Source organism: Bubalus kerabau, chromosome 4 (assembly GCF_029407905.1).
Source record: "Bubalus kerabau isolate K-KA32 ecotype Philippines breed swamp buffalo chromosome 4, PCC_UOA_SB_1v2, whole genome shotgun sequence".
Taxonomy (NCBI): Eukaryota; Metazoa; Chordata; class Mammalia; order Artiodactyla; family Bovidae; genus Bubalus; species Bubalus kerabau.
The window spans coordinates 176,151,842-176,177,138 of record NC_073627.1 but is presented as its reverse complement, the minus strand read 5'-3'; the positions used below and the strand labels follow the sequence as shown (position 1 = coordinate 176,177,138).

The window sequence follows — 25,297 nt, the reverse complement described above, 5'->3', positions numbered from 1 at the left end:
TTTCTAGGCAAGAGTACTGGAGTGGGTTGCCTATGCCTTCCCTGAAAGAAGGCTCTATATTTCAATTTATTACTATATCCCTAATGCCCAGCTTAGGATTTACCACCCAAGTATGGTGTCAGATGAAGAATTCCAGTTGTGGAGTATGGGTGGCCCTCTAGTGCTGAGGAGTGCTTAGCCACATACATGGCCTTCCTTTGCAGTTAGGAAAAGGATGAGAATCTGACTAGTGTCTCTGAGTTTGTTCCATCAGATTCTAGGCACACACACACCATCTGGGATTGGGTAGAAGATTTGGATTTGCTGTGACTGATGGTCTAAGATCTTTTTGGCAGTAACAATATTAAGTCTCATCTTTAAAATGCTTACTCTGTATCAGGCACTGTGATAAGCATTTTTAACATCTCATTTAATCCAAAAACAGCTCTATGAAGTTGAAATTGCAAACCCCATTTTAACACTTGGAGAAGCAGAGGCTCTGAGTAGTTAAGCAATTTACCCAAGTATCGCAGCTAATGAGAAACATAGCTAACATTCCAAACTGTGGCTAGTTCTGAAGCCTTTCCATAGCCATGCCTTGCTACCAAGGTGTTAATAAGGTGACCAAGAAGTCTCTGGCCTGGCCTGTCTAGTTGCTTGATCCTTTCTCCCTTTGAACAGGACTTGTTGATTTCCAGTATAAACTCCAGCCCATGCTCTGGAAAACTCCTCTTCCTCTAAGGTCCTTATGTAGTAAAGACAGCATTGGGCTTCTCTGGTGGCTCAGACAGTGAAGAATCTGCCTGCAATGCAGGAGTGACCTAGGTTTGACCCCAGAGTCAGGATGATCCCTTGTAGAAAGGAATGGCTACCCAGTCCAGTATTTTGCCCTGGAGAATTCCGTGGACAGAGGAGCCTGGTGGGCTACAGTCTGTGGGGTTGCAAAGAGTCAGACATGACTGAGCAAATAACAAACACACACACAGACATGAAGATGGAGTTAGTTGAGAGAGATGAAAAGTGCTTTGCAGACTAGCATGCAGTTAAGCCTGTGGTTATTGTGTTCATCTTGTTGAAAGCACATTTCATTTACATTTATAACTACAAGGCCATGGAGCTGGAAGGAATCTTTGAGACCATCTGTGTTCTGGCTAGGAACTTGGAACCTTGAAGGTATTGTGTTTTTAACAGAGCAGAGGAAAATATCACTGTATTTAATTCCATCATTCAAACTCAGTGCAGTTCTCCAGCAGAAATTATTACCACCTTACAAGTCTGCAGTACTAACTGACAGACCCAAGATCATATATATAAGAAAAGGCTAGTCCCAAGCTTTTCAATTTGTATTTGTTGCTGTTTGTTCATTTGTCTTGTCTGCAGGCACTTGTTTGAAGATAAGTTGTGCCAGGCACCAAAGGTTTAAGAACATTCGTGGAAGAGAAAACTAAAAAGTGAGAGAATTCTATCCATCAGTTTTTACCCCTGAGAATTGGGAAGAGCTGGTCATTTAAAAAAAAAAAAAATGTGTACGTGAGTTTTAAATTTAGTCATGGAGCATTCTCAGCTGGTTAGGGGACCCTGGCTGTTTTCTTTGCTACTTCTTTATTTATTGAAAAGATGATTCCTATATGAGAGGGAATGTTGGATTCTGGAACTGGATTCTCACACCTTCCAAATTTGATGGTTCTTTCCATCTCTACCAGATCTTCCTAGCCGAAGTGTTCTTCATGTTTGGGATGTCTTCTCTGATTGCCTGTGCTGTGCTGTGCTTAGTCGATCAGTGTCCAACTCTGCGACCCCATGGACTGTAGCCCGCCAGGCTCCTTTGTCCATGGGGATTTTCCAGGCAAGAATAATGGAATAGATTGCCATTTCTTTCTCCAGGGGATCCTCCTGACGCAGGGATGGAACTCGTGTCCCTTGTGTCTCCTGCATTGGCAGGCAGGTTCTTTACCACTAGTGCCACCTGGGAAGCCCTATATATCTATATTCATATCCATATTCATATCCATACATCATCTATTGGTTAGATACATCCTATTTATCTATCAATCTGTTGAGATTTAAGGAATCTTCTCATGTGTTGTGGAGACTGACAGGTCCAATGTTTTCAGGGTAGGCTAGGAGGTTAGAGGGGGCTTCTCTGGTGGCTCAGATGTAAAGAGTCTGCCTGCAATGCAGGAGACCTGGGTTTGATCCCTGGCTCTGGAAGATCCCCTGGAGAAGGGAATGGCAACCCACTCCAATATTCTTGCCTAGAGAATTCCATGGACAGAGGAGCCTGGTGGGCTACAGTCCATGGGGTCGCAACAAGTCGGACACGACTGAGCGACTTTCGCTCACTCACTCAGGAGACTAGAAATCCAGGGAAGAGTTTTTGCAGCTCAGGTCTGAAGGCAGTCTGCTAGCAGAGTTCCTTTCTTCTCGAAAGAAGTTCCTTTCTTCTTTTTTCTGGTGAGGCCTTCAACTAACTGGATGAAGCCCATCTACATTAGAGAGGGCCATCTTACTCAAAATTTACTAATTAAAGTATTAATCTCATCTAAATAATGTCTTCACAGAAACATCTAGGGAGATGTTTGGCTAAATAGCTGGGTATTACAGCTTTGTGAAGTTGACACATAAAATTGACCATCACAAGGTCTGAGATGAATATTATTCTATACTTTGGGGAAACTGGATGCAGAAATTGGAGACTTCAGTGCCCCACCTTGTTCCACTGCTGACATTTTTTGATGACTTTATGTCTTGGTGCCTCTATTTTCACATCTGAGTAAAAGGGGGAATATATACCTAAAGTAATTTTCAAACTAGGTATCTTATATCGCGGATGCCTTTCACAGTGAATGAATAAATGGATGGATGGGTGGATAGATGAATGAACTGAGCAGTCATGAAGCTGAAGAGCAAGAGGGAGCTGGGTTGATCACTTACTGCATTCTAGAAGCTCTGTTAGACAGTTTATGTACATAATTACATTTAATCCTCCCCCAGACCCTGCAGACGTTTAGAGAAACTGAGGGTTGTAAATGAGAAGGGAGTGTCTCCATCATTCACTGGCAGAGCTGACAATGGAACTCGGGGAGACTTTCTCACACATTGCACGAGGCAGTGTGGACAAGTGGTGCCTGCCTGTTGGTTGGTTCTCTGAACGCAGTTCTGTAGGTGACAGAACTGACAGCATGGGGCATGAGCTGAGTCTAGGCCCTCCAGGCTGGACAGTCTTGAGCATCGACACTGAGCAAGGTTCCTTCGCAAAGCAGGTCTGACTGTAGCCAAGGCAAGCCCCTGGCACCAGCCAGGACCAAATTGCAGGGGACTCATGTCCAGTTGATTTAAGATGGGTGGATAAGCTGTCAGAGAAGCATCCAGGCTCAGAGAAGTCATCTCCAAACTCAAAGACTAGGATATCCATGTCTGTCCACCAGGCAGGCCAGGAAGGGTATGTGTAGGGTGGAACAGTGAATGGAGCCAGGTTCTGAGTCATAGTGAAGGTGAGGTGTTAGTCCCTCAGTCCTGTCTGACTCTGCAGCCCATGGACTGTAGCCCGCCAGGCTCCTCTGTCCGTGGGATTCCCCAGGCAAGAATACTGGAGTGGGTAGCCATTCCCTTCTCCAGGGGATCTTCCAGACTCAGGGACTGAACCTGGGTCTCCTGCATTGCAGGGAGATTCTTCACTATCTGAGCCACCAGTCATAACCTGAGTCTAAATCCCAACTCTGCCATTTTCAAGGGTGTGACCCTCGGAGACTACTTAACTTCTCCAGGCCTCAATTTCCTCATTTCTAAATATCTAATAACACTTTTCAAAGCTGTTAGGAGGAATAAGTGAGCAAACATTAAAAAAAAAAAAAAAAAAAAAGTCAGCCTCCTTGCCTGGCAGAGAATTGGTGAATTTTTCAAGAATCGTGAGTTTTCTTTATAAATAGACTGGATGAATCTAGAAATATTAAGAGGATGATGATAAAGCTGATACAGGAACTTGAACCCAAACCCAGACAAGTTTCAGTGGTTGACCTCACAGTCTGTGTTGCAGAGAGAAGAGTGCATGAGTGTTTGAACATGGCCTTGGTGAATACCACTGTAGACAGGGCAGGCGGTGCCTGTGCTGTAGGGTGGTGTATCAGGCTGAAGCTTGCCTGGTGTCTGAAAACCAACACAACCTTTATGCTTTTGCAGAGGCACTCGGGTCTGCCTTGTCTTCACCCTCCTCTCGCTGTCTCTGTCTCCTCCCCTATCCGTATCCTTCCCTTTACCTTCTCTTTATTGTTTTTCCAGCTCTCTCATCTCCTTTCCACTCTTCTATCTCTCCGTTTCCACACCCTGACCTTGATTCCAGAGCACAGCTTTCCTTTCCATTCTTGCTTCATCTCCCTCCTCCCTGCACCTTTTTCCTGTTCTCTTTTCTCCATCTTGGCTTGGGGGCTGGGGCTTCTGTCTCCTCGGGCCCCAGTGGTTCATTCCCATTAAGCTTGACAATCTCTCATATGTCAATTAGAAAGAGGCCGCTTCCCCCTCTTCCCCCTCCCTTTCCCGGGCCTGCCGCGATGCTCAGATTAAGTACCATCTGTTGCATTCATCCAGGCAACGGGTGAGCATTTTGCTGCTCTGGGGAGGCAGAGCTCAGCGGGTACCAGGAGGTAATGTGGCTTGTTTGGACAACTTGATATATTGATATTGATAGAGCTACTGGATGGGATTGAGAGGGACGGGGGCGGGAGAGAGTGTTACCGAGGATGAAAGAGGCCATAGAGGGGTTTGCATAAGCACTTCCCGCTCTAAGCCTGTCTGGGCTCCTGGCACCGTCACCAAGGCAAGAGCAGCCAAACAGATGGATAGGATTTGCTATGGTCGAGATCAGATACCCCTGCAGCCCAGGGGAGCAAACCTTGCCTCTCTGTGTATCTTCCTCTGCTCCCAGCTGGTCAGATCGGCATCAGCTTAGGAGAAAGGAAAGCAGAAATAACAGGCTAGAAAGAGGCTGACCTTTTGGAGTTGCTGAATGTCAGAGCCACGATGAAAAGGGATGATGTATCAGTCGAGGTTCCAGCTGGGCAAAGAAGGCATCCTCCAATGAGATTTTTAGGAGAAATTCAACGAAGTGACTGTTTATAGAGAAAAGTCAGAATGCAGAGAATCAATGGGGAGGAACCAGGAAAAAATAAGTATCAGGAAGCCCACTACCAATTCTGAGAACTGAAGGGGCAGGGAGATGGCATGGTTTTATTAGAGTCTCTGAGAACTGGTTGTGGAAAAGGGGCCGTGGCAGAAGTTACAATTGTGGAGGTCAGTCATTTGATGACTCTTTGTGACCCCATGGACTGTAGCTAGCCTCGTTTCTCTGTCCCTGGGATTCTCCGGGCAGTAATACTGAAGTGGGTTGCCATTCTTTTCTCCAGGGGTTCATCCCAACCCAGGGATCGAACCCAGGTCTCCTGCATTTCAGGCGGATTGTTTACCATCTGAGCCACGAGAGAAGCCCTAAGGGCCCCAGTCTCTATCAGAAATATGATGTGGAAACAGGAAAGGAGCAAGGGAAGAGATTCCCTCAAACCTTCTCCTCCCAGATCCTTCCAGGCCTTCTCCCTGGGAGAACTCAACCAGTAGCCAGATAACGAAGACCTGCAAAGTAGCCCATTGAGGGTCTGCCTCCACGAAACAGAAAGGAGCAGAATGAACCTGTGGTTGGAAGATGAGTCTAGGGGTAAAAGAGAGAGCAGATAGTGCAGGCCAGGAGTGGTTCTGTGTTCCATAGCCTGCACTGTGTCAGAAGCTAATGTTCTTAATCATTACACACACTCCCTTTCTACCTGTTTCAAAGAATGTGTGTGTAGAGCCTCTGTAGAGTCCAGTTTCTCTCTGGTGAGTACAAGACCCACATCTACTCAACCTTTCTCCACTCAGACATCTGGGAGGCATCAAGTACTCTTCCCTAAAACTAAACTCACTTTCATTCCTCTTCCGATGTCTCTCCTCTCATTGAAAGGTACCTTGTTCTGCCAGAACCGGAGTCATCCTCTCCACCTCCCTCTCCCTTATCCTCCCTTTCCAGTCAGTCACCCCTCCTGTAGGAGTTATACCTACAAAATAGCTCTCACATTTCCCCCTTGCTCTGTCTCTACCACTCTGCCATTTCTGTCTCTGCTCTCTCCTGATCCATCTCCTTTATTTCTGTCTCCACCTCTGCTAGTCTAGCATCTCATACATGGGTTAGATCGTGTACATCTCATATACAGACTTCTGTGCTCTGACGCCACCTTCCTACTTAGCCTTCTCACTTCTATTTCTGACCTTCCCCAGTGAATTCTTCTTGCTACCACCAGAGCCATCTTCCCTCAGTGAAGATCTGCCACCTAAAACCTTCACCGTGTTCTCCTTAATAAGACCCAGAAGAGTGAGGGTTAGGGTGAAGGTCAAGGTTAGTGTTAGTATTGGGGTTTCCTACCTCTCTAGATGATGTCACACCACTTGCTTTCAGCATTTCAGCTGCAGTGGTGATTGGAGCCCCTTCCACATTTCTGCTCCCCATGGGGTCTTTGTTTAGACTCTTTCTTCTGACTCCTCTGCTTTTTTCCCCTTCAGCCCCACCGGCAGCTCCCTTTTCACCTGATTAACTCATACTCTTGCCAGAGCTTAGTCATGCTGCTCACGTCCTTGAAACAGTTTCTATGGCTTTCCTAGACAAAGGCATAGTCCTCCAGCATAGCCTGTTTTTTTAAATATAAATTTATTTATTTTAATTGGAGGCTAATTACTTTACAATATTGTATTGATTTTGCCATATATCAACATGAATCCACCACGGGTATACACATGTTCCCCATCCTGAACCCCCCTCCCACGTCCCTTCCCATACCGTCCCTCCCCATACCATCCCTCTGGGTCATCCCAGTGCACCAGCCCCAAGTATCCTGTATCATGCATTGAACCTGGACTGGCGATTCGTTTCTTATATGATATTATACATGTTTCAATGCCATTCTCCCAAATCATCCCACCCTCTCCATCTCCCACAGAGTGCAAAAGACTGTTCTATACATCTGTGTCTCTTTTGCTGTCTCGCACACAGGGTTATCATTACCATCTTTCTAAATTCCATATATATGTGTTAGTATACTGTATTGGTGTTTTTCTTTCTGGCTTACTTCACTGTGTATAATAGGCTCCAGTTTCATCCACTCATTAGAACTGATTCAAATGTATTCTTTTTAATGGCTGAGTAATGCTCCATTGTGTATATGTACCACAGCTTTCTTATCCATTCGTCTGCTGATGGGCATCTAGGCTGCTTCCATGTCCTGGCTATTATAAACAGTGCCGCGATGAACATCGGGGTACACGTGTCTCTTTCCGTTCTGGTTTCCTCGGTGTGTATGCCCAGCAGTGGGATTGCTCATCTTTCACTTGTCCTTTTCGGTACGTATCACTTGCAAATGCTGCGTTTCTCCTGTCATCCATGGCATTACTGTTGGCCTTCCTGTCCACATGTTGAGCACCACTGAGCAGTTTTCTTTGTTGTTGTTTCTGCCGTCATACCCTGTTCTAGACCAAAAGTTTATGTCCCCCTCAAATGCATATGCTGAAGCCTTAACCCCCAGTGTGACTAGACCCGCCATAGCAGAACACCATACACTGGGTGGCTTAAACAACAGGCATTTACTTTTCCCCAGTTCTGGAGGGCGTCAGCAGGGTCGGGTTCTAGTGAAGGCTTTCTTTATGCCATGTAAATGGCCACCCTCTCTTGGTGTCCTCACTGGGGATGGGGGGAATCTTTCTGTTCTTCTAAGACCACCGTGCTATATGATTAGGGCCCTGATTTTATGATCTCCTTAATCTTAATTACATTCTAAAGGTCCCATCTCCAAATGCAGTCCACTATAGACTGATCTGTGTATTCCACAATTCACATATTGACACCCTAACCCCCAGTGTCAGTGTATTGGAGACAAGGCTTTTGATAGGTCATTAAAATTCAGTGAGAAAATAAGGTTGGGGTCCTAATTAAATAGGGTTTGTGTCCTCATAAGAAGAGGAAGACATCTCCCTTTCTCTCTCTCTCTTTCTCTCCCCACTTCCCTCTCAGCATGGATACACTGAGAAAAGCCCACATGGACAAAACAGTAAGAAGGAGCCATCTTCAAATGAGACTCTGGCCAGTTTACATTATCCAGTCTATGATTTTTGTTATGTAAGCCCAAGCAGACCAAGACATATTTTATGAAAATAGCGTAGAAGGAATGGATGAGTGTGGAGATGAATGAATCCATGGATCTTGACAGATATGTATGGGTCCCCGCCTGCCCCCAACCTTGGTGGATTCCCGACCGTGACTTGCTCTGGACTTTGGATCACAGGATAGCCCAATTCTGGCAGTTTTGTGTAGATCAGTCTCCTTTCCAGGTTTAAAGCATCGGGATTGGGTGTGACTATACTTCTCAGAAGGGATTGTAGGCTTTTGCTGGAGGATTCTGTATCATAGGCTTGGAGTAGTGGACCTGTGTTTGGGACTTTCTTCTTGGCTCACCTTTAAGTAGACTTAACTGAGGTACCTGGGGATACGGACATCAGGAGAGGCATATGTGTACACTGTGCTATCACAGGGCCACTTGTATTGTCCATTGTCTTTTCCTTAGCAAGCTTAGATTCCCCTCTATGTCCCTGAAGATGAGGTTTCTCAGCGTCTGAGAAACCAGCCCTCTGGGAAGGAGCTACCCTACAAACACATCTGTGTCTAAGCTGATAAAACTTCCTGAGAAAACAGGATCTCCTTAAAATTGGTGTTGGGATGTTCAGAAGCCTTCTTTGTCCACTCTGGAAAAGGCCCATCAAAGAAACAGGAATCTTTGGCACATCCTGTTCCTTGTCATCAGACAGCAGGTGGCTTAAACTGAAGAACTTTCCCGGCCTCTGGAGACGTCAGTAGAGGGAGGGCTGAGTCTGAAGATTTCAAAGTCTGGACTGTCTTTGGGGATTTCTCAGAACAAAGGCCCAGAGACCATTCAGCCAGTCTCCTTTTCTTCTTTCTCATTTCCTCTCCTCTTCTTTTATGTTGGCTCTCTGCTTCCTTCTCAAGTTCTTCTGTGTTTTGTTTTTTTCTTTTCACTTTTATCTTCAACTTTTTTTCCCCCTCTGCCCTTTTGACATCACTCTCTCCATTGCCTGTAACTTTCTACCAGACTCAATTTAGAAATTTCTGAAAATGTGGCTACTGGAAGCTCCTTGGAGGGTATTGAAACAAATGGAACATTGGAGTAGGGTTTAGAAGGCTTGACTCCACTGCTTGGTAGCTTAGAGCAAGTTGTATGCCTTGTCTGGGGAGAACCTCAGCTTCCCTTAGTGAAATGGGGCTCTTGTACCAAGCACTGTGTATATCACAGCACCATAGTATGTGTGTGTGAAAGTCGCTCAGTCGTGTCTGACTCTGCAACCCCATGGACTACACAGTCCATGGAATTCTCCAGGCCAGAATACTGGAGTGGGTAGCTGTTCCCTTCACCAGGGGATCTTCCCAAGCCAGGGATCGAACTCAGGTCTCCCATGTTGCAGGTGTATTCTTTACCAGCTCAGCCACCAGTCTCCTGAAATGATGTTCGCCCCAGGACTGCTGTCCACCTTTCCTGCCACTGTTCTGGTCCGGGCTTCCTTGTCTCTGGCTGGCTCCTGCGAAAGCCTCTGTGCGTGTACTCCACACTCTGGTTAGCAATTGTTATCACAGGGACTTAACTGGAACATACCAATTTCTTCTTTAAAACCTTTCAACAATCACTTTTTGCCTATGGGATAAAAATATTTAACTCCGCAAGGTGGCTTTCAAGGTGATCTGGCCTCTGCTGCCTCATCTGCTCTGCCCAGGCTCCACAGCAGCCACACGGAACTTCTTTCATTTACTCAAGCACTGTGTTCTTTCTGGCTTCAGGTCTGTGCACATGCTTCTCCTTCCACCCAGGGCACTTTCTTATCCCAAATCTTTTCAGCAATTCCACCCTGATTCTGTATTATTTCCTAATTCCTAATCTTGTTTAAGGTCTTGGTGGAGGTATTGTCTCCTCCAAGAAGCCCACCTTGACTCCTAGGATGGGTGAGCCGACCTTCTTGGTGCTCCTAGAGTACTCTATATTCTCCTATCACAGGAGTGTTGCAAGGTGTTGGCAATGCCTGGATATGTGTCCTACCAAGCTGTGGATTCTTTGAATTATGGATGGTGTTCACCATCATATCTCAAGGGCATGGGGGCGGTGCCCTTAAAAACACAGTAGGTGTTGCATCAATAAGTGTGCAGGGTATCAGATTCATCTCTCCTGGTCTCCGTGACTCCTGCATCATCACTGGGTCTGGGAGGGATCTCCAGACACACAGGGGGTGGGGGGCCCAAGTCCAATTCTTCAGGGCCTGAGGGTGGGCCAAGCCCTAACTTTAGCCCCATTGCCCACCCTGTAGCAGCAGCTGAGGCGACGCAGGAGCCAGTGGAGTCCCTGATGCAGAAGTTCAAGGAGAGTTTCCGCGCGAACACGCCCATCGAGATCGGTCAGCTGCAGTCAGCACCACGCAGCATCTCAGCAGGGAGGCGGAAGAGGAGAAGCAGGCCCCGAGGTAGGTCCCCCGGGCATCTCTGGCCAGGATGTCCACCGGCTCTGCCCAGGTTCTGAAGGTGCCAGGAAGAACGGTGCCCTCTTCCCCCGGCTTCCCTCTGCTCACAGAACCCACGCCACTGTCTCCCCGAGAAGTCATCTCATCCGAGGCCCTGCAGAGAAAGGACCTGTGTCCCTGGGTGTAAAGGTCCCCTCTCTGGACCCCAGCGTCCTCCTCTGAGAATGGGAACGAATTGCCATCTCCTAGAGTGGTTGGGAAGATTAGCATCAATCTGTGGCCTGTGCCCAGCACAGCAGCGGGATACAAGCTAAGTGTAGCTGCTGTCATTTTGGAGACTGTGAGATAGTCAGGATGTTCTCATGGGAGACATTCTCAGACTGGGCCACAGAGCAGGGTTTGGACCCCCTCTTTAATTGCCCAGAGAATCTAGTGGTCAAAGTAGGAGTTCTGTAAGATAGATAGACTAGATTCAAATTTTGATTCTGCTGTTACCTAACACTTTGGGGCAGTTTCTTCACTTTTCCAAGCCACTCGTCTCTGCCTGGCTTGCCATAACATCTCAGCACAGTGCCAGCCAGCATACAATCAAAAAAGAGATCTGTCCCTCTTCCTTCTCCCTTTCCTCCCCGTCATTATCATCATCAGCATCATCCCCATCTCCTTCTTCCTCTGACCTCACGGGTGACTTTGTGTCTGGGGCAACCACCACCCCCATCATTGCCTAACCTCCCAAACTCAACTTCATCCTCCTGTCCACGCCACGATCTCCAGCCAGTCATTCTTCCTCTTGACTCTTACTTCTCTAGTGCCTATAACTTGGTTCTGATTATGTCACTCTCCTCCTTCCATGGCTTCAGAGATTGTCCATTGTCTACAAAAATGTTTCCGCTTATGAAAATGGCCTTTGAGGCCACCACAGAGCTCCAGTCTCTGTGCTGTTCTTCTAAATCCATGTGTTTCCACTTCATAGCGTTTTCTGTCTGTGAAAAATTCCTGTCTAGCCCCGATGAATGTTTATCAGCAGTTATTAACACTTTCTTACTCCAGGCAGGGGGCTAAATGCTTTGCCTATCTCATTTGATGGTCAGTAACAGGTACCATGGTGATGCCCATTTTACAGATGCTGTCACTAAGGCACAGAGTCACCCAGAGGGACACTCTAGTAAGTATCAGAGCCAGGAAGAACTGAACAGTCTGAGTCTCAAACTTTTTTTTCCCACTAAACCATTAGATTCTATCCCAGTGAAGTCCTCCCTGTCTTTCCAAGCTTAATATGCATGGTGTATATTGGCAAAGAGATCACTGATAGTCACCATCACAGTTCACCCTGAATTCTCCCAAGTGTGAATTCTCTCACATCTTTATCCATGTGTTAAAGACTGACTCCATTTTTGTGTAATGTTATTTGCTTATGTCTGGCTCCCTCCTTAGCTAGACAGAGTTCTTTGAAGGCAGGAAGTATCTTATTATTGGAATCATCTTTGTGTTTCTGAAACTAAATTAGTGTCTGCACGCATGGTAGACACTTGTTATTCTCTAGATCTTAATCCTGTGAATTCCTGTATCCAGTGAAAAACTAAGATCTACACATTTAGCCAAGGTCATAAATTGAGACAGAGGTTGAGGATTGAGTTCCTTTTTGGAATTCATGTGGTAGACCCCAGGTTGAACCATTGGGTAATGATAAAGATTAGTTACTTTGAGGCTAGCAATGTCTGAGCACTAACCCAACCCCATTGGTGTCAACTTGCTTAGCTTTGGAAGAGTCATTGGATGTCTCTGAGCCTCCAGTTCTTCTTCTGTAGAATGGGGATGCTGACCCCTACATCAGAGGATTGTTGTAAACATCTGATGAAATGAAGAATGTAGACTGCCTTGGAGCTCTTAGCTTATGTATATTAGGAACTGAAAAATGCTGTCTTGTATTTGTCATGACTTGAGCATTCAAGATCACTTGTAATTCCACTCAGCTTTAACTGTCCATCTTTATTGCTCCAGCATTCACCAAGAATCTCCTACCCATATTCTCTCTACAAATACAGTCCCCATAAATACACTTGACGCCAAGTCCATAACTTCACTGCTCTCCACCATCAATCTGAATTCCTTTCCTTAATGTCATATCCTTAACACTTTTTATGTCAATGCTTTCTTCCAATAACCATCTCTTTTATGCACCATAACTGTCTTAAGGAGGCCTCTTCTGTTAGGCATTTGGGCTGTGCTTAGTCGCTCTGTTGTGTCCAACTCTTTGTGACCCCATAGACTGTAGCCCACCAGGCTCCTCTGTCCATGGGGATTCTTCAGGTAAGAATACTGTAGTGGGTTGCCATGCCCTCCTCCTGGGGACCTTCCCAACTCAGGGATCAAACCCAGGTCTTCCACATTGAAGATGGATTCTTTACCATCTGAGCCACCAGGGAAGCCCTTGTTAGGCATTTTGGTTATTTCTAATTATTTCACAATTATAAGCAATGCCATGTCAAACTTTTTTTTTGGAAAAAACTTGGCCTTTGTGTTGGATTCTGTTTTCCTTTCTTGAATTTCAGAATTAGATTGTTAGTGAAATCTATTATTTGGCTTAGACCATAATTGAATATCAACTCATTGTAATTTATAAGTTAGATGGGGACTAAGAGAACTCATACAGGTAGAAATTCATTTTTTTCCCTTAAATATATTTCAAATTTGTCCCAGATATGTTAGTCACCATTGTGACCATTGCCACTTCTTACCTCCTGCTTATGACTGTATCCTCCTGAGGTTCTCCCCAAAGCAAGCCAGAGTAATCTTTTAAATAAGATAAGGTCACTCTTCCACTTAAAATTATTCAGTGGTTCCCTTATATTTATTTCTTCTTTAGTTTTTATTAGTGTATAGTTGATTTACAATGTTGCATTAGTTTCTGGTGTACAGTGAAGTGAATCAGCCTTATATATACATATATCCCTTCTGTTTTGATGCTCAGACAGTAAAGAATCTGCCTGCAGTGCAGGAGACCCTGGTTTGATCCTTTGGTCAGGACAATCTGGAGAGGGGAATGGCAACCAATTCCAGTATTCTTGCATGGAGAATTCTATGGACAGAGGAGCCTGGCAGGCCAGTCTTGGGGGGTCCAAAGCGTCAGACAGGACTGAGGACTAACACAACACCATCTCTTGCCAGTTGTTGTTCAGTCACTAAGTCCTGTCTGACCCTTTGCAACCCCATGAACTGCAGCACACCAGGCTTCCCTGTCCTTCACAATCTCCCTGAGTTTGCTCAAACTTATGTCCATTCAGTTAATGATGCCATCCAACCGTCTGATCCTCTGTCACCCACTTCTCCTCTTGCCCTCAATATTTCCCAGAATCAGAGTCTTTTCCAAAGAACTGGCTTTTTGCAGCAGGTGGCCAAAGGATTGGAGCTTCAACTTCAACATCAGTCTTTCCAGTGAATGTTCAGGGTTATTTCTTTTAGGATTGACTGGTTTGATCTCCTTGCAGTCCAAGGGACTCTCAAGGGTCTTCTGCAGTACCACAGTTCAAAAGCATCAATTCTTTGGCACTCCGTCTTCTTTATGGTCCAACTCTCCTGTCCATACATGGCTATTGGAAAAAATCATAGCTTTGATTATATTGACATTTGTCAGCAAAGTGATGTCTGTGCTTTTTAATATGCTGTCTAGGTTTGTCATACCTATTCTTCCAAGGAGCAAGCATCTTTTAATTTCATGGCTACAGTCACCATTCACAGTGATTTTGGAGCCCAAGAAAATAAAATCTGTCACTGTTTCCACTTTTCCTCCATCTATTTGCCATGAAGTGATGGGACTGGATGTCACGATCTTAGTTTTTCAAATGTTGAGTTTTAAGCCAGTTTTTTTACTCACCTCTTTCACCTTCATCAAGAGGCTCTCTAGTTCCTCTTCACTTTCTGCCATTAAAGTGGTATTATTTGCATATCTGAGATTGTTATTTCTTCCAGCAATCTTGATTCCCAGTTAGGTCACCACAGAGCATAGAGATTCTTGTGCTATAGAGTAGATTCTCATTTGTTATATATTTTATACAGAATAGTGTATATGGTGTTGGCGGTGGTTTAGTCGCTAAGTTGTTTCCAACTCTTGCGACCCCATGGACAGTAGCCCACCAGGCTCCTCTGTTCATGGGATTTCACAGGCCAGAATACTAGAGTGGGTTGCCATTTCCTTCTCTAAATCCCAGTCTCCCAGTTCATCCCATCCACTCTTTCTGCTCTTGGTGTCTATGTGTTTTTTCCTCTGTGTCTGTGTCTGTATTTTTTGTTTTGCAAACAGGTTTATCTGTACCATTTTTCTAGATCCTATATATATGCAATATTTGTTTTTCTCTTTATGACTTATTTCACTCTGTATGCCAGTGTCTAGGTCCATCCACGTGTCTGCAAGTGGCATGATTTTGTTCCTTTTTATGACTAATATTCCGTGTGTGTGTGTGTGTGTGTATGCCACATCTTCTTTATCCATTCCTCTTTTGATGGACATTTAGGTTGTGTGGCTATTGTAAATAGTGGTGCAATGAACACTGGGGTGCAAGAATCTTCTGGAATTATGGTTGTCTCTGGTATATGCCCAAGAGTGGGATTGCAAGGTCATATGGCACTTCTGTTTTTAGTTTTTTAAGGAACCTCCACACTGTTCTCCCCAATGTCTACATCCTGTTATCTTTAGAACACAATCCAAACTCCTTGCCTTGGCATGTAGGCCCTGTTCCATCTACATCTTCTTCTGCCCTCTTCACTCACTTGGCATTTCCCTGTGCTTCAGACGTAATGATTTTTATGTCCCAAGAACACAACAAATGGAACCGCACTATACAGTCTGAGAACTTGCTGTGCTTCTCCTCACCCTGCCTCCTTTGTCCCCCAGATGCCACCCTGGGGCATCCCTTCTCACCTTTCAGGTCTTAACTCAAATGCCAGCTCCTCAGAATCCCTGTCCCTGACTGCCCAAACACAGGTACCCAGATTTTTACTCCTTTCCATCCCCAACCTGCTACTATCTGTTACATAATCATTTTTCATTCCTTCCCTGATATTACAGGCCTAAAATCACTTTTATTTGCTTGCTCATTTACTATTTTCCTCTCTAAAATAGAAGCTTCATATTCATAAACCTCATACATAGAAAGTGCTTAATAAATATTTGTTGAATAAATGAGTGCATTAACCTCAAAGATTGTTGGAAAGTGGCTCAGTTTTATAACCTTCAAATTGATGGTAGAAGAGGGATCCAGGATAAAGTAAAACCGCCGGGTATGGGTCTCCTGGGAATCCTGTTTCCCCTAGAGGTAGACTCGCTGATGGATAGCACATGAAACGTGTTCAAGTGGATGCTGTTAAAGCGATTTTCAAAATGGCTTAATAACATTGTGCTCATGGTTTTGCTGCCACTATTAGATAAGGGTTTTTTTCAAGAGAGAGGAGGGCTACTACATGCCAGCCCTGAACTTCCGAACTCACAGCCTTTCTGCCACAAGTCCTCCAACTTTTCTTGAATAGAAGAAATCCACTGTCAGTAAAAATTCTGGAAATTCTGCACACTCCTTCTTTCTCTCGTAAATTCCCAAACACGTTTTAGTCTCTGAAAGACCCCAGGAAGTCCTGCCGTGCAGAAAGCTGGGCAGATTTGTTTAGCTCGTCGTCTGTAAAAACCATCTTGACCGCAGACTATTTTCCCCCTTGGAACGTGCATGAACATCTTGCAGCACAGAAGCATCCATAGAAACACAATTTTGGAAGTACTCCATTGGCTTCCACTGACCATCAACAATGCCAGATATGATGGTCAAAACCCCCGGTCTTTCACTCTGTCTCCCCTCTGCCGCTCAAGTGGCCGTGGGCCTTCTGGCCGAGAGTGAGGGCACCTGGCCTCTCCCTACTTCATTAGGCTCTGCGCCCAGCCCCTGGTGCTCAGCAGGTCCCAGCAGATGGAATGGGTAGCCTGGAACCTGTGTCATGGAGTTGAACACACGGTTAAAAGCGGCTCCAGTGTGGTTTGGCAGTTAGGGCTTCCCCCTGAGAGACCTGGCAGATGCTGACTGCATCGTCTGCAGGCAGACAAAGGAAGGCGGGGAGGTCCCAGTGCTATCCTCTCGTCTGCAACAGGGTTTTATGAGGCAGCTGTTGGGTCGTCACTCCCAGGCATCCACGTGCAATAAAATGGAGGTAGAAAAATAAAGTGAAACGTGTTAGTCACTTAGTCATCTCCGACTCTTTGCAACCCCATGGACTGTAACCCACTAGGCTCCTCTATCCATGGGATTCTCCAGGCAAGAATACTAAAGTGGGTTGCCATGCCCTCCTCAAGGGGATCTTCCCAACCCAGGGATCCACCCGGGTCCCCTGCATTGCAGACAGATTCTTTACCCTCTGAGCCACCAGGGAAGCCTGAAAAGGAGTTATGGATGTTCAAATAAAGCAGAGGGAAATTGTTACGGATGCGAGGAAGGGCTTGCTGAGGTTCATGCAGTCTAGGTAGTGGTCTTTAAAAGTGGGATTTTGTGTTTGAAATTTAATTTCACCACTGTCTAACTGAATGATCTTAATTAAGTAAATGAAGAAGTGGTTTTTAGCCTCTGTTTTCTTATCTATAAATTAGTGCTGCTGCTGCTGCTAAGTCGCTTCAGTCGTGTCCGACTCTGTGCGACCCCATAGATGGCAACGCCCCAGGCTCCCCTGTCCCTGGGATTCTCCAGGCAATAATACTGGAGTGGGTTGCCATTTCCTTCTCCAGTGCATGAAAGTGAAAAGTGACAATGAAGTTGCTCAATCGTGTCCGACTCTTTGTGACCCCATGGACTGCAGCCTACCAGGCTTCTTGGTCCATGGGATTTTCCAGGCAAGAGTACTGGAGTGTGGTGCCATTGCCTTCTCCAAAATTAGTGCTAATAATGCCTAAGTCACATGTGGGTTGTGAAGTAGCACCTGCAAAATGCTTGGCCTGGTGTCTGACTCGTGGGTGACCCTCAATCAAGTGTAGCTAGCTGTATCATCGTTGTCAGGGTCCTGCTCATTTGACCTCGGCTCACACATCCATGTCCTTCTGCCCGGCCATTGCCTGCAACTTGGTTGAGGTTTTATCATCCCTTATCCTGATTGCTGTGGCAGCCTCTTCATCCACAAAGCCATCTTCCACCTGGCAGGTGAAGTGGTCTTTTGAAAGCATGCTAAATCAGACCATGTCACTCTCCTACCTGGCACATTTTCCTGATACTCTGTCACTGGTACTGAGGGGCTTCTGAAGCTTTTCCAGCAGAGTCATTTTAGAGGTGGATGAGAGTCAACACATACCCCCAAAAGGAATGCAGCTGTGCTCACAAAGCTTCAACATAAGCCCCAAATTCCAGATTCCATCTAAAAACATCCATGCCCGTCTGTTTTATTATGTGCAGATTTATTGTACTTTGTTGTTGCTATTTAGTTTTTAAGTCATGTCCAACTCTTCACAACCCCATGGACTATAGCCCAGCAGGCTCCTCTGTCCATGGGATTCTCCGGGCAAGAATAGTGGAGTGGGTTGCCATTTCCTTCTCCAGGGGATCTTTCTGACCCAGGGATTGAACCTGTGTCTCCTGCATTGGCAGGCAGATTCTTTACTACTGAGCCACTTTTATTTGTCAGTTAAATTGTTTAATATTTTCTCAAGCCCTTAGTCCCAGGAAGAAGAATCATACTTGTGCTGGTTATACTGGGATAGTCAGGTACCATCTTCAGTGGGTCTCCAAAGGACCCAGTGAAATAGTGCCTGTAAAGCGTTGAGCACAGAGCCAGGCAAATGTGCACATTGAGCAGATAGATTCTACTATTTTATCATTTACTGCTTTTATCACTACTGCGTTTTTTAAACTTTTAATTTTATTTTGGCATTTAGCCAGCCAGTTAACAATATGATAGTTTCCAGTGAATGACGAAGGGACTCAGCCGTACATATATATACATGTATCCATTCTCCCCGAGACACTCCTTCCATCCAGGCTGCCACATACCATTGAGCAGAGTTCCCTGTGCTGTACAGTAGGACCTTCTTGGTTACCCATTTTAAATATAGCAGTGTTATCACTACTGTTTTATTATTACTTTTATATTTGTCAATGTCATTATCAGGACAGTGAGAATGCCAATATCATTATATTTGTCAGTATCCCATTAGGGATACATTCACCCAGGTTTAGAAGTAAGAGTCTGCGGGATGAATGACACGCTGTTTAACAGGATGAGGAAGTCACTGGAGCCTTCTGCACAAGCCTCCATCCCAGCCTGCCCTCAGCCTGCCTCTGGCTCCGCCCAAGTCCCAGACCGCTGTGTTCTGCAGCCTCCAGCACACAGACCGTCATTCCCTTCTGCAGCACGCCTTGGATTCCAGCTCTGTGTAATCTTCATACTCTCCCTGAAAGCACCCCCACCACCCTGCCCGCCCTTCTCTGAGCAGCCAACTGCTACTTATGCATCAAATTCTGGTTTCAAAATCTTCTCTAGTAAGACCCCAGTTCCTGCCCACCCTCAGCGCTCATCCAGACTGAGTGAACTTCTCCTCTGTCTCAGCACTTGTAGCCCCCATGCTACCTTCTATTAGACCCCTCATTACAGGACACACCTGCTTCCCTTCTCAACTGACAGTCCCATGATGAGAAGGACAGTGATTTATGTCTCTCTGCAGCCCAAATGCCCAACATAGAACTGGCATAGAATAGCAATTGGCTGAATGGGAGAATACATGAATAGGCGGATGGATGTATGGATGCATGGATGAATAAAGAGAGACAGTTGGGAGCCTCCTGGAATACAAAGGGTTAAGGAAATGTGGTACAACTAGCAGTTACTTTGCATTTAGTATGTCCCTAGTATTGTACTCATCATATATTATCTCATTTAAAAACTCCCCAAATCTCATTAAATAAGGCCTATGATTAACAGCATTCTATAAGAACTGATACTCTTGAATTGTGGTGCTGGAGAAGACTCTTGGGAGTCCATTGAACAGCAAGGAGATCAAACCAGTCAGTCCCTAAGGAAGTCAACTGTGAATATTTATTGGAAGGAGTAATGCTGATGCTCTAAAACTTTGGCCACCTGATGCAAAGAGCTGACTCACTGGAAAAGACCCTGATGCTGGTAAAGATTGAGGGCAGGAGGAGAAGGGAACAGCAGAGGGTGAGATGGTTAGATGGCATCACTAACTCAATAAACATGAATTTGAACAAACTCCGGGGGATAGTGAAGGACAGGTAAGCCTGGCATGCTGCAGTCCATGGAGTCACAAAGAGTGTAATATGAGTTAGTGACTGAAGAACAACAAAATAAGAAATTTAAACTTAAGTAGTTTAAATGACTATCCCAAGTGTACCCAGCTAGTAGACTATGGAACTGTGAATCCAGAGCCCAGACAGAGTCCATATTTCAGTCTCCAGATGACAGTAGTTTTGGTCTTAGCTAGTCTGGATGCGATCTCTTAGCTGTGAAATTCTATCAGCCTAGTCTGAATACTATAAGGAAGTGGTGTGGTTCCTTTACATTGGCAGGTGTTTCTGAATCATCAGTGCTGCTGTGAGGGTAGTCAGGAGCTACAGCTTCTGGAAAGTGAGGCATTTCCCTCTTAGCTAACAAGGAGTCAAGACTGCCCCTTACAAGCTCCTTCTTGCCCTGGGGTGCCAGTGCTATGGCCGGAGGATCAGCAAACCCAGTGGTTATGTCATTGTCCAGCACTCTGTGCATTTTCAAGGCTCATCCAGCTTTTTTTTTTTGCTGTGTTATACAATTGTAGGATGTGCCAGCCAGATCTCTGCCAACCAGCACTTCATCATTTAGAGCATAAAACAAGGAATTAGACATCTGTGCCACAAGGAATATATAAGAATGTGGTGTGAACTGGCCTGGGGTGTTTATAAACCATGAGATAGATAGTTACAGAAATAGAAAGAAGACTGAATAGACCCCAGCTACCTAGAAATAACCCTGCTGTTCTTTCCAAACAAAACCTTAAAGCTACTTTCTTTAGGAAATCTTTCCAAATTTTTCTCACATGAAAGTCATGCATACTTCCTCCAAATTGTGGTTCAGTTCAGTTCAGTTCAGTTCAGTTGCTCAGTCATGTCTGACTCTTTGCGACCCCATGAACTGCAGCACTCCAGGCCTCCTTGTCCATCACCAACTCCCGGAATCCACCCAAACCCATGTCCATTGAGTAAGTGATGCCATCCAACCATCTCATCCTCTGTCGTCCCCTTCTCCTCCTGCCCTCAATCTTTCCCAGCATCAGGGTCTTTTCCAATGAGTCAGCTCCTCACATCAGATGGCCAAAGTATTGGAGCTTCAGCTTCAACATCAGTCCTTCCAATGAACACCCAGGACTGATCTCCTTTAGGATGGACTGGTTGGATCTCCTTGCATCCAAGGGACTCTCAAGAGTCTTCTCCAACACCACAGTTCAAAAGCATCAATTCTTCTGCGCTCAGCTTTCTTTATAGTCTAACTGTCACATCCATACATGACCACTGGAAAACCATAGCCTTGACTAGATAGACCTTTGCTGGCAAAGTAATGTCTCTGCTTTTTAATATGCTGTCCAGGTTGGTCATAGCTTTCCTTCCAAGGAGTAAGTGTCTTTTAATTTCATGGCTGCAATCACCATCTGCAGTGATTTTGGAGCCCAGAAAAATAAAGTCTCTCACTGTTTCCTCATCTATTTGCCATGAAGTGATGGGACTGAATGCCATCATCTTAGTTTTCTGAATGTTGAGCTTTAAGCAACTTTTTCACTCTCCTTGTTCAGTTTCATCAAGAGGCTCTTTAGTTCTTCTTCACTTTGGTAACCACTTCTTTATCTTTCTTATGATATTTGTCATTTGTCACCTTTGATGAGAGTAATTTAAGGCCACTTCTCTTCTCCCTTAATTAACCTCCTGAAGCACAATGACTGTGTCCCAGGTCATGCCTGTGATTCCCGTAACTAAACGAATCTTGACAAATAGCAGATGTTCAATTAATGCTTGATGAATTAATGGGAAAGTCATCACATGGGCTGCATGATCTTGGACAAGACTTTCTACTCTCCAGGCACCAGTGTCCCCATCTATAAAGCTGTGTGGAAGCAAGCTCAGGTTCTGCTGTTAGATCCATGTGGCTCTACACTGCATTCTTCCTCTGGCTCCCTCAACTCTGAGAAGTTATTTATTGTGCAAAGTAGTCACCACTTAATCTGCAGATCACACAGTTGGCCACCTAATAGGGAGGCTGTGAGGATTAGACTTAATGTATGTAAAAAGTTCAGCGGCCCACACTAAACCTAGTAAGCACCTAATCGTTGTTTGGAAGGCAGAGGTGATAGGCTAAATCATGTCCACGTCTGCTCCATCTCAAATGGTCTTTGATCTGTAAATCTGATTGTGAGCATTGTTGTCTAGTGAAAAGTTCAGTATTTGGAGTCCAGAAACCCAGGTTTGAACACCAGCTCTCAAGTGCAGGAGGTCCTCAGAGAAACTACATCACTTCTCAGGATTCCATCCACAGCACCTGGAGATGGGATAATACCTGCTATTCTTGTTCCTTGAGGCTATTGTGAGAATGTGCTAGAATACTTACTAACATGCTCTTTTAGTAGGCATTTTAGATTAACATTGCTACATGTAGCAATCTACATGCCTGTAGATTAGCATTTAGCTAATCTATAGGCATGCTGCTCTGTAGATTAGCAGCATCCTGAAGTCAGAGCCTTGACACCTTCAAACACAGGGCGTAAAATGCAGATTGAAAGAGGAAGCCTTTCCCCTGGGGCTCTGGCTTTCCTTTTTCTGGACCACACGGCCCTTCCACGAGTGCTCCCGGAGCCAGCACCGCCACAACCCGGTAATGCCCAGGTGGGTTGGATGGAGGCCTGGGAGAGCTGATTTATAGTCAGAGCACACAGCTGCCTCCATAAATCTTCCCTGATGTATCTTTCAGAGAACTTTGCATTCCTAAAAGTGTATGTCTCCTCCAGGTGGTTTTCCTTGGATGTCTGAAATATGTACAGTGCTCTCAGTCCATTCTGTCTGGTCTGGCTGGGTAGAGAGGAGACTACAGGTAACCCGAAGAGAAAGCTCTGTACCAGGTCTTGGTGGGGCCTAGGGATGTAACTCTAGGATATTTTTTTTCATCAGTATATGGTATAGTACCGTGTCACTTAGAGTTATAGCAGAACATGTATGTGTGTGTTTAGTAGCTCAGTTGTATCCTACTCTTTGCGACCCAATAGACAGACTGTATCCTGCCAGGCTTCTCTATCCATGGGATTTTCCAGGCAAGAATACTGAAGTGGGATGCCATTTCCTCCTCCAGGGAATCTTCCCGACCCAGGGATTGAACCCACGTCTCCTACATTGGCAGGCGGATTCTTCACCACTGAGCCACCAGGAAAAGCCCTTATAGCATAAGAAACACACTAAAATTTTGTGGCTTAAAACAGAAACCACGTTTTTGGTTCTCAATTCAAGTCAAGCATTTGGCCTGAGCTCAGCTGAGCAGTCCTGGTCTGGGTAGGGCGAGCTCAGCTGCCCTTGGTCCCGTACCTACAGTCAGCCAGCTCTCCAAGGCTGGTTCACATGGGTTCCAAAAGCAGCAGGAACAAGAGCTTCAGGGCCTTTTGAGGCTTCAACTCGGAAGACATTTCGTCCTTTCTACTTCATTCACTTATTCAAAAGCAAGTTGTGAGGCCACCTTAGATCCAGGGGGTAGAAATAGAGTGCATCTCTTGCAGAAGAGGCTAAATATTAGGATGGCTTTTTTTTTTTTTAGAATGACTTTTGCAACCTGCAAGTGCTAATATTTTATGAAGCCTCTGTTTTATATTAAAGCCTGGACTGATCCTCACAACCTCAGCATTATTATTTCTGACTTGCCGATGGAAAAATTGAGACATATATAGATGAAGGAAACTTTATAATGCAGCAGAGATGATGATGGGAGAACCAATTCCCCCGATTCTAATCCTTTTCAGAACTCACCTAAAGACTTTTTTTTTTTTTTTAATTTTATTTTTTAAACTTTACATAATTGTATTAGTTTTGCCAAATATCAAAATGAATCCACCCTAAAGACTGTTTGAACCTCTGCTACTTTGCTGCTGTTCAACAGGGACAAAGACTTCATGATACTAAGCCATGGTTAGATACAGCCTAGCTTGTGATGTCTAGAAGGGCAATACATTTGTATCTTGGCTCCATCCTTGCAAGGGCCTAAGGTCTAATGGCAGATTGGTAAAATGACTCAGTAAAGGGCCAGTTGGAAAACATTTTAGGCCTTTCTGACCAAGAGGCAAGCTTCAAGACAGTGTGTAGATACCTATACAATGAGAAAATTTTGTCTACAAATTTTGATTGATGAAATTTAAAATATAATAATAAAAAGCCATCTTTGGTAACAAAGTTCTGTTAATGAGAAGAATGGAATTTATTTGACACTGAAATGTGAATCTCATATCATTTTCACATCTTAATGTATTCTTCTTTTGACTTGTTTTTACCACTTAAAGATGTCAGAGCCGTTCTTAACTCCTGGGCCATACAAAAACAGGCATTGGGCCAGATTTGGCCCACGATCCCTGGCATAAGGGAGCATCTCAGATTTGGACTCAGAGAATCCTTGATGCAGCATCCCCCGTGGGTATCTAATTGATGTGTGATGTCAGGTGAATCCTGGATGTTCCAAAGCCATTGTTGCCCCAGGCTCCCAGGCACACAGTAGAGGGGAGACAATTTCTTATGTTCTCTTAGTTCACCAGAGAGGGAAGCAAATCTCAGGTTCATCTGATGCAGCTGGCTTGTAGATGTGCCCTGCCATAGAGAGAAACTAGCAGACCGGGGAATGGAGTGCCACAAAACTGTCCTCATTTCATGCCATTTGAACATGTAACAGCATGTGGACCGTATTCTATACGTAAGGATTGACACTGGGGAATTTGGATAAAACATGTAGGTAGGAACTGGCAGCTCGTGCGCTTTTCTAATCCGACTGTTTTCAAATGAGTTACGTATTTAGAAAATTACAAAGAGAAGGCTTTGGCTTTGCGTTCTCCCGTGTTTGAGAAAGACATGGTGAAATAGTGAGGTTCTGATGTGGAGTTCACAGCCATTAGCAGGAGTTTTTAAGCTGTGCTCCAAATAGACGTTCCAGGGATGAGTGGGCATAGTGGGGCATCACTGTGTAGGTAGGGGTCTTTCATCAAACTCCTATTCTAGATTTATGTATTGGGCTTCAATACATAAATTTTTTTGTTTTTGGAGAAAAGTCTCAACTCTAGCACATATGCTTTTAAAAGCAAAACAACAAAAAAAGTGTTTTTATGACAGAAGTTCTCATTCACATGTGGAAAGGAAGCTGGTGAGGGCCTTCCTGTTACACAGACACACACACACAGGTGTTGGGTAAAATATAACATTAAAAAAAAACCCACAAATTTATCTTAAAAATGAAGAAAGGCAACTCCTCAATTGTAAGGAATGAGGAGGAAATGCAAAAATCGTTGATTTTAGAAGAGGCTTTGATTTTAAAAGCTAATGTTTTGGTGACTCCAGGTGGGCAATGGGATGGGATAAAAGTAAAAAGAAAAAAAAAATATGGATACTAAGTAGGAAGAGGGATGTGGGATGTATCAGGAAGTTTGGATTGATGAATATATACTCTTGTTACTATGTATAAAGTAGATAATTAATGAGAACCTACTGTGTAGCACAGG

At 44.8% G+C, this 25,297-nt stretch overlaps 1 protein-coding gene across 1 annotated transcript in view; it reads left to right on the top strand.

The window, feature by feature from the left end:
- Positions 1-25,297, top strand: part of ASTN2 (astrotactin 2) — a 1,029,079-nt gene that overhangs the window by 289,154 nt on the left and 714,628 nt on the right. The window contains exon 4 of the mRNA XM_055579471.1: positions 10,417-10,569. Within this exon, the coding sequence (XP_055435446.1) occupies positions 10,417-10,569 (153 nt within the window). The remainder of the gene's footprint in view (positions 1-10,416; positions 10,570-25,297) is intronic.